The sequence below is a fragment of the Brassica oleracea genome, chromosome C2 (assembly GCF_000695525.1).
Source record: "Brassica oleracea var. oleracea cultivar TO1000 chromosome C2, BOL, whole genome shotgun sequence".
In the NCBI taxonomy this organism is placed as follows: Eukaryota; Viridiplantae; Streptophyta; class Magnoliopsida; order Brassicales; family Brassicaceae; genus Brassica; species Brassica oleracea.
Genome location: NC_027749.1, coordinates 18,725,178 through 18,732,757, shown reverse-complemented (window position 1 = coordinate 18,732,757; position 7,580 = coordinate 18,725,178). Strand labels below are relative to the sequence as shown.

General features: G+C 34.4%; 1 protein-coding gene and 1 pseudogene across 1 annotated transcript; one reads left to right on the top strand and one right to left on the bottom strand.

The window, feature by feature from the left end:
- Positions 1 to 912: 912 nt before the first annotated feature.
- On the top strand, positions 913 to 2,524 carry LOC106323616 (annotated as a pseudogene).
- Positions 2,525 to 4,590: 2,066 nt separating this feature from the next.
- On the bottom strand, positions 4,591 to 6,139 carry LOC106318990 (expansin-A1). Its single transcript, XM_013757179.1, has 3 exons — positions 6,052 to 6,139; positions 5,482 to 5,944; positions 4,591 to 5,387 (listed from the first exon to the last, which is right to left on the bottom strand). The coding sequence occupies exons 2-3, from the start codon at positions 5,922 to 5,924 to the stop codon at positions 5,081 to 5,083; spliced, it is 750 nt and encodes a 249-aa protein (XP_013612633.1). The 5' UTR covers positions 5,925 to 5,944; positions 6,052 to 6,139; the 3' UTR covers positions 4,591 to 5,080.
- Positions 6,140 to 7,580: the final 1,441 nt, after the last annotated feature.

Genomic DNA, 7,580 nt, shown 5'->3' with positions numbered 1-7,580 from the left:
CCCCCCCCCTCTTTTGTTATTATAAACTACATAACTTAACAAACAAATCACTCCACATCACTTCCTATAACATTTTTTTAAGTATTACAATACATTCTAATTGTCAATAACCCCGCGGGGCTCTGCTACTAGTTTATAGAATGCCCCAACACCAAAACAAAATATAATGGAAAAAAGCGTGTGCCTCCGAGTAATTAAGTCTCTACATCCATCCCTGATAATAACTTAATAAAATTTTATTAATACTTTAAAATAACATACTATATAAATCTACAAAAATTAAGCCATAAATATTAATTATCAGTGAAGCCGATGAAATAAAACCCCTTTTCATCAAAGTCTTAATTGCATTGTGTGAATTTTCTCTTCATCCGAGTTCATAGTGATACATATTAACAAAATCAACAATAATTAAAAATATTTTTCTATTTAACTAAGATTTTATAAACTGAAAGTAATAAATTATATATTTCTAGTAAAAGCTGGATTTTTTTAATTATAACGGCAAGAGATTGTATTTTTTGAACTCATATTTTTTCATCGATAAGATGATTCGGTGACATAGAAGAGAAGAAAACTTCTTTAGAAAAATAATAAATAAAAAACATTCAATGACTATTATTAGTAAAGTAAACATAAGATGAAGAAAACTATAAATTATTGCTTAAATTTGATAATATTCGTTAATAATAAATATCGTTGAATATAATGAAAATATTTATTAAATAATCACTAAAAATGAAACTAACAATTCAAAAATTTACTTATTAACACTAATGACTCAAGCTAAATCATATTGTGAAATAAATATTTTTTTTTCTATCTTATGAATAAGTAAATATGTTTCTAACTATGAAAAAAGGTTCAAAAGCACAAGTTTCTATCTATCTTTTTTTTTTTGAACAAGTAAATATGTTTCATCAAATCTTATGCGACATAGATATCGTGCTTCTTATGTACTCTCCCTCAGGATACCCTTCTCTATACACCGGAAAACACAGGTCTGATGATTCTTTCTTAGTACCAAACGTTAATCTTTAAACATTGTTCAGTCTTTTTTTATGTTCTGCTTTTTTGGGGGTTTGTTTTAGCATTGGGGAAGTCATTGCTAAGTTTGCTCAACTTCCTCCTCAATAAAGGGTAAAGAGGAAGTTGGGAAATCTTGAATTATGTAGTTTTTGTTTAGTCTATTTCTCTTCTCATCTCCTTTTTTTTTTTGTCACATCTTTGCGAACAATCATTAATACTACTCTTTTTGTAACAATACCTCAGGCCTTGAAGAGAACTTTATGAAACTTGACCATGATGTAAATATATCAGGGTTTCTAGACAGAAGATGTGGCTTAATCACATTTATCATGAGATAGCTTTGTTCTTTCGTTTCTCTTTGATCTTATTTATGTTTTGGTAAGTTTTACTAACATGGTTCCTTTACGTTATCTTTTCAGCAAACCAACACTTGAGGTATGTATTATTAGACACAAAGTGTCTCACATCACATCGGTAGTTGGAAGGGAGCCTAAGCAATATATAAGATAGATGGACCACTCTACTTATTACCAATTGGTTTTAGGTTGGAAGCTCATCTAGCTTAACGTGGTATCAGAGCCCGATCCACGCAGCCCAACCCGATCCACATCGATCTGGCCCAAAGTTGGCCCATCGACCCTTGCCGAGCATTTCGAGATTGACGCTCAAAGAACCATGCGTATTAGACACAAAGTGTCCCGCATCGGTAGTTGGAAGGGATCCTAAGCAATATATAAGATAGATGGGTCACTCCACTTATTACCTCTAGCTTAACATGTACAACTATAAGTACTACAATGTTAATAATGAAGCTGAAAAATCTCATAACTCAATTTTTGTTCGCAACTGGGAACTTTTGAGGTCCTAAGCGAAAAAGTCAGGATTCTGCAAACACACTTATCAGAAATAGACACAAGACTAAGGTTCCAAGATCTTCTACGTACTTACAGTAAATGTTATTTGATTTTTGAGCTATAATATGGTTTTTCGATATAGCTATTGGACAGAGGTCGAGAGGATTGACAGCATAGATGATTTGCAGCTACTAGAAAATTCAGTAAGACAGTCTTTGTATCAAATCCGTACTCATAAGGTATAATCCATCACCCATATGATTAGTTAAGGTCTCACTTTACCAAACTTATGCATCAGCATCTTATGTCCACTGAATGCAAAAATCAGGTACAGAATTAGTTTTAAACAGTTAATATCATCTTTGGATATTTATGTACTAAAGCATACGTTTATGCAGATGACGAGTGAAATAGATGTAGATTTTGGAATGGATATGGAGCAACAACTTGAGAATTTCTCATGGGTCCATACAGATGAAAGCATGAATGTTCCTCTAAAACAAGAAGACCCAAATATGCAGTTTTATCATACTTACAGGGACATAACTTGCTCAGCAAGTTCATCTCTTGAAAGTTACTCAGGAATCTTTGGTAAAAGCTCAAATATCAAAAACAGCAATTCAACAATCTCAGCTTCCTAAATGATCCAAAGCTTCAATAACTAGCTGAGTGGAATCTATTAGGAAGTCCCGCAGATTACTACGTTAGCCAGATCTTGGAAGCATCTTATAGGCCTCAGTTTGGAGGAAACTTGGCTTCTTCTGAGACGCTAACGGCTAACTTATCACGTTACCGTCTTTGATGATCCTCTGCTCCCACGGGTAAACAATGGTTTTGCTTATCATTATCTAAATTGCTTCACAGTCATGTCATTGCATGTCTTGTTTTGCTAACTGTTTCTTATCAGTGAACTTAGCTCTACCAAAGCTCAGGTTCAAACATCATCTCAAACTCCCGACAAAACAAGACTTACTCAAGAAGAAAAGGGAAAAGCTAAGATGTATGAAGAAGACTTACCTTGTGCTGTTCTCCAGTCGAAGTGTGACAGCTCAGACTCAAGTGATCAACGGTCACAAAGAGTTAGTCTTTCCCAAAAGAAGCTTGAGGACAAAACACTACTCAAGACTGGTACGGATAGAGCGTTTTGTCTAAAGCTGTCCAATGCATTCTCAGCCCTCGATTGTGAAGCTGATACTGGATGAAGCCATCTGTCTCAGCTTAGGGCTTTCACTTGCTTTCTCTTCTTTGTATAGATATGCAACTCTTGTAAGAGAACAGCCTCCATGCTGAAATAAACAAAAGATTGAAACTTTATCTTCTTTGTTCTGTGTGTGATATTGAGGTTTCTTATATTTCTGACATATCTAAACATCCAGCCGCCAAACTTATAAGCAGCTCCGGAAAAACACGAAGCGTTGATCCGAGAAAACGCGCCTTTTATTTGAGCAGTCACGAGAATGCGGATGAAGCTAAGATTGATAAGTTACAGGGAAACCAAAAAAAAAAAATCAACAAATATATATGATACCATATTAAGTTGCTTGTAACTTACGAGATTATCCAAAATGCATAATGAAAATTTTATTTTTTTTATTCTTGTGTATTTTGTTGACCTACCTTGATAGTTGATACTCCTGCACATAACTTCTTTTGACGGTTATTCATATTGACCCTAAGCAATGTGATTTTAGGCGCTTACATCAGGGGTTTTTTTGGAAGACAAAGACGCAAGATGTGGCCTTTATCCGCAGAGACCGAGTATTCTATATCGTTCAACATGTTTAGAATTCGAATGGATATGCAAACTGCTTTTGGTGAACCGCATAATAAATCTATAAATATGTTCTTTGATAATCAAGATACGCTTCACATTGCAGCTAACTCCGTATTTCACAAACGAACTAAACATATCGAAAGAATTGTCACTATATCTAAAACTACATAGTTAAAGGTGAATTTACATCATACGTTCATACATCGGCACAAATGGTGACATATGTACAAAAGATTTTGATATACAAGCATTCAGATATCTTTGTGGCAAGTTGAATATTTGTTATTTTCATGCGCCAATTTCAAAAAGAGTATTATAACTTTTTGTAAATATTACATTTTACATGTATTTTTTTATTTATATCTCAAACTTCGTAATTATTCTAAGATGTATATCTACTCTCGTAAGTCACTTAATCAAGTGAGCCGTTCTATTCACATCTTTGACACCTCAGATGCATAAGCAATACAGGTATACTAAAAACTGGTCGGAAATAAGACCTATCATTAACCCCACTCTTTTAAGTAGGGTTCTTAGTTTCGGCTAAGAGGCGGTTTTTAGTTTTTCTTATATTTTTACTAAGAAAAATTAAGACCCGTCTCTTAAATAAATGATATAAGAACCATCTTTTAGCCGGAAAATATAAAAAAATGTCAAATCATGAGTTAAGAACTCCGGCTAAGAGACCGGTATTAATGATGCCTTAATGTTTCTGATGGGTCAGTTATCTAGGTTAGTTTGAACAGTAGATGGATATATCGTGTCTTGTTCTATAAATATTTTTTTTAATCAAAAAGAAAAGACAATTAAAAGAAATACTACTAAAGAATTTGATTTTCATAGCAAATGAAAATATATTAACTATGCTTTCACTTGCAGTTGAAGTGAATTATTTTATAGAATTTCCAATATATATGCTGGGCGTGAACATAATAAACAAATATATACCTATTATTTTTTCCACTCTATATAATACATATGGTGATTTACGACACACAAACTGAAAAAATAACAATCTCAAATATTCCGTACTTTTAAAAATTGAAAATTTACAACATAGATGATGATGACTTAACGACGTTAATACAATCTACCAATTCTTGAAAGGTGAAACTCTCCCTCTCGCTTCAAGAGGGGATACAAACACGATAAATGTACTACTAGCGGGTGGTCCTTAATTCCACCTCTGCATCAATAAAACTTATTAAAAAAAACCTTACCAATAATAGAAAGGTCCGAAAAGGAAACGTCATCAAGGCTTTGTGGAAAATCAAGCACTCGAAGCACCACTTCTTTTTAGGTAAGAACGGACCAAATTACTAATATGCCCCCTCTCCAATCTTTCTACTACATACAACACCACACGAACCACTAGTTTTCACTTGGTCAAATGATATGAGAATTTTTACCAAATCACCCCTTCCTAGCGTATCTGTGCGCCGGTGAAGGTCTGGCCGAAGGACCAACGAGCGGAAGCGACGTTGTTAGAAACGATGGTTCGACCATCGCTGGTTGTGACTTTGAAAGAGAGAGCTTGTCCATTTAGGTAAGAGTTACTCTGCCAGTTTTGTCCCCAGTTTCTCGACATGGCTTGCCATCCTGTTCTCGACCCTTTAACCCACGCCGAGTGAACATCTCCGGCTCCTCCCACATTAGTAATCAGAACAAGGTTGAAGTAAGAATGTCCATTGATAGTAAACCTTATGCCTCCCCTTCTCACGCAAGACACTCTGCAAAACCAAAAATCAAAAGCAGAGTAAGTTTCTAAACACCTCCTCTGTTTTCGAAAAGCAAAAAAAAAAAAAAATTGAAGAAAAAGGTTACCTTCTGTAGGCGACGGGGACAATGCCAGCTTTGTATTGAGCGATGCGTTGAAACACGGGCTGAGAGAGATCGAAATGCTGCTGAGGAGGATTACACCAACCTCCTGCGTTGTTCGGTAACGCGTTGTTAGGAGGGCAGAAGTTAGTCGCTGTGACGACGATTGAGCCAGGGAGACACCATTTTCCATCGTTTTGGCATCGTATCTCGAAGCAAGCACCGCAGCTTAATCCGTTGTTGAACAGAGCCGTGCTCAGCGCTGCCGTGTTTGTTCCATACCCTTGGCTGTAAAGGTTTCCGTACCCGCAAGCACCTCCCATTGTGCCGGAGGCATCACCACCACCGTAGAACGTGGCGTGTGCGTTTACCCAACCGCCACCGTATCCATTCACACGTGACGTCATTACTGCGAGAACAACCATAATCAAGAAGCTGACGAGACCCATCTTGTTATCTTTTTATAAACCTGCACATAGGTAGTAAGATTGATAAGTTTATACTATTATTCTAAAAGAAGATGAAAGTAGCTAAAACTAGTAATGGGCTTGTGTGTGAGACAGAGGAGATGATTACTTATAGAAGCTTTGATCTTTCTTCCTTCCTTAAAGAGGTGATGATTATGAGAATCTGTTGTTTGGTTTAGAATTGGATACAACAGAGGAGGCGGGTGGTTCATTATATATAAGATTTGATGTTTTAGAAGAATTTTTTTTGTTCCAGACTATTTAACGTTTTAAAATTTATTAATAATTAATGCAAGATAACCAATGATTTTGATGTTTCAGAAGAATTTTTTTTTTGTTCCAGACTATTTAACGTTTTAAAATTTATTAATAATTAATGCAAGATAACCAATGATATTATAGTTTCTATTTTGCTATTGGTTGAACTGTGGTAAGGTTAACACATATTTTTGTTTAGAAAATTAAATGTATCATAATCTGTACATAATAGGAATAATAGGAAAAACGTCAAATATAAAAAAAAACGGAGTGAGTACTATTATATTTTCATCTTTATTTTCTTCTCAATTAAAAACAAGGCCAAGACTCATAATGCAATTTCTTTTTAGATTTTCCCATATATATTATAAATTGAGCTTATTAAATGTAATATTAATGAATGAATTACACAATTAGAAGAATTACTTTATTATTGGGACCAAAAACCGTTGAAGTCTTAATATTTAATGGCATGAAAAAAACAAAGAGTCAAAGACACATGTAGGCCTGCAGGTTTGGGTCGGGTTGTTCGAAATGCGGATAGTTCGGTTCGACCAAAATCTTGCTGAATTGAATCGAATTTTATTGGTTCGGTATGGTATTCACGTAGTTCGGTTTAAAGTTTTTTTACCAAAACTAACCAAATTTTTTGATTATATTTTGGTTAAAATTTAGTTAAATTCGGGTAATTCCGGTTAGTTAGTTTTTTCAAAGTTTTGATTAACTCGGTTAGTTTTGTTCAAAATATGGTTAACAAAAAAAATTAGAAAACCAAACTAACCAATTATCGAACCAAGATTATTTTTTTAGAAACCTTTCAAATTGAACCGAATTCACAAGCTAACCGAAATTTTGTTTTGGTTTGGTTCGGCAAGTTGGGTTCGATTTAAACCGCAGTTCCGCAGGCCTAGACACAGGTGAGATACAAGAACTATTTTTCAGGCGCCTTCAAACAGTTATACACACAAATTTTTACTTGGAAATTATATATTAATTTTCCAATAAACAATTGAGGAAATTAACAATATCCTATATTTGGTCGTCGAAAAATTGTATTTGGTACCCTTGATGCAAATAGTTGTGATTTAAAACTGACTTGAATGATAAATGAAAGTAAAGAAAAGCAAGAAAATAAAATAAAGACAGAAATTTCAAGTTGGAATTCAAGTGGGTCACAGTGGGCTGCTTTGAGTTAGATTGTTACACGAGACGTATAGCTTTGTCGTTCGTTTATCTCAATCAATATTTCGATCAACTCGTAATTATATTTAGGGAAAATCGGGAAAAAGAGACACTTTCGACTTTTGTTTATCTAAATAGGATTTTTGATAGTTTTGATCATTTTGTACAGGTTTTATCCTTTTGTAATGAAAAAAATAG

What these genes read in the sequence shown, in the direction of transcription:
- LOC106318990 (XM_013757179.1), bottom strand. Translation starts at nt 5,924, where the DNA reads ATGGGTCTCGTCAGCTTCTTGATTATGGTTGTTCTCGCAGTAATGACG. An exon ending in GTCCCCGTCGCCTACAGAAG is followed by an intron (nt 5,388 to 5,481) that starts GTAACCTTTTTC and finishes TTGGTTTTGCAG; the next exon opens with AGTGTCTTGCGTGAGAAGGG.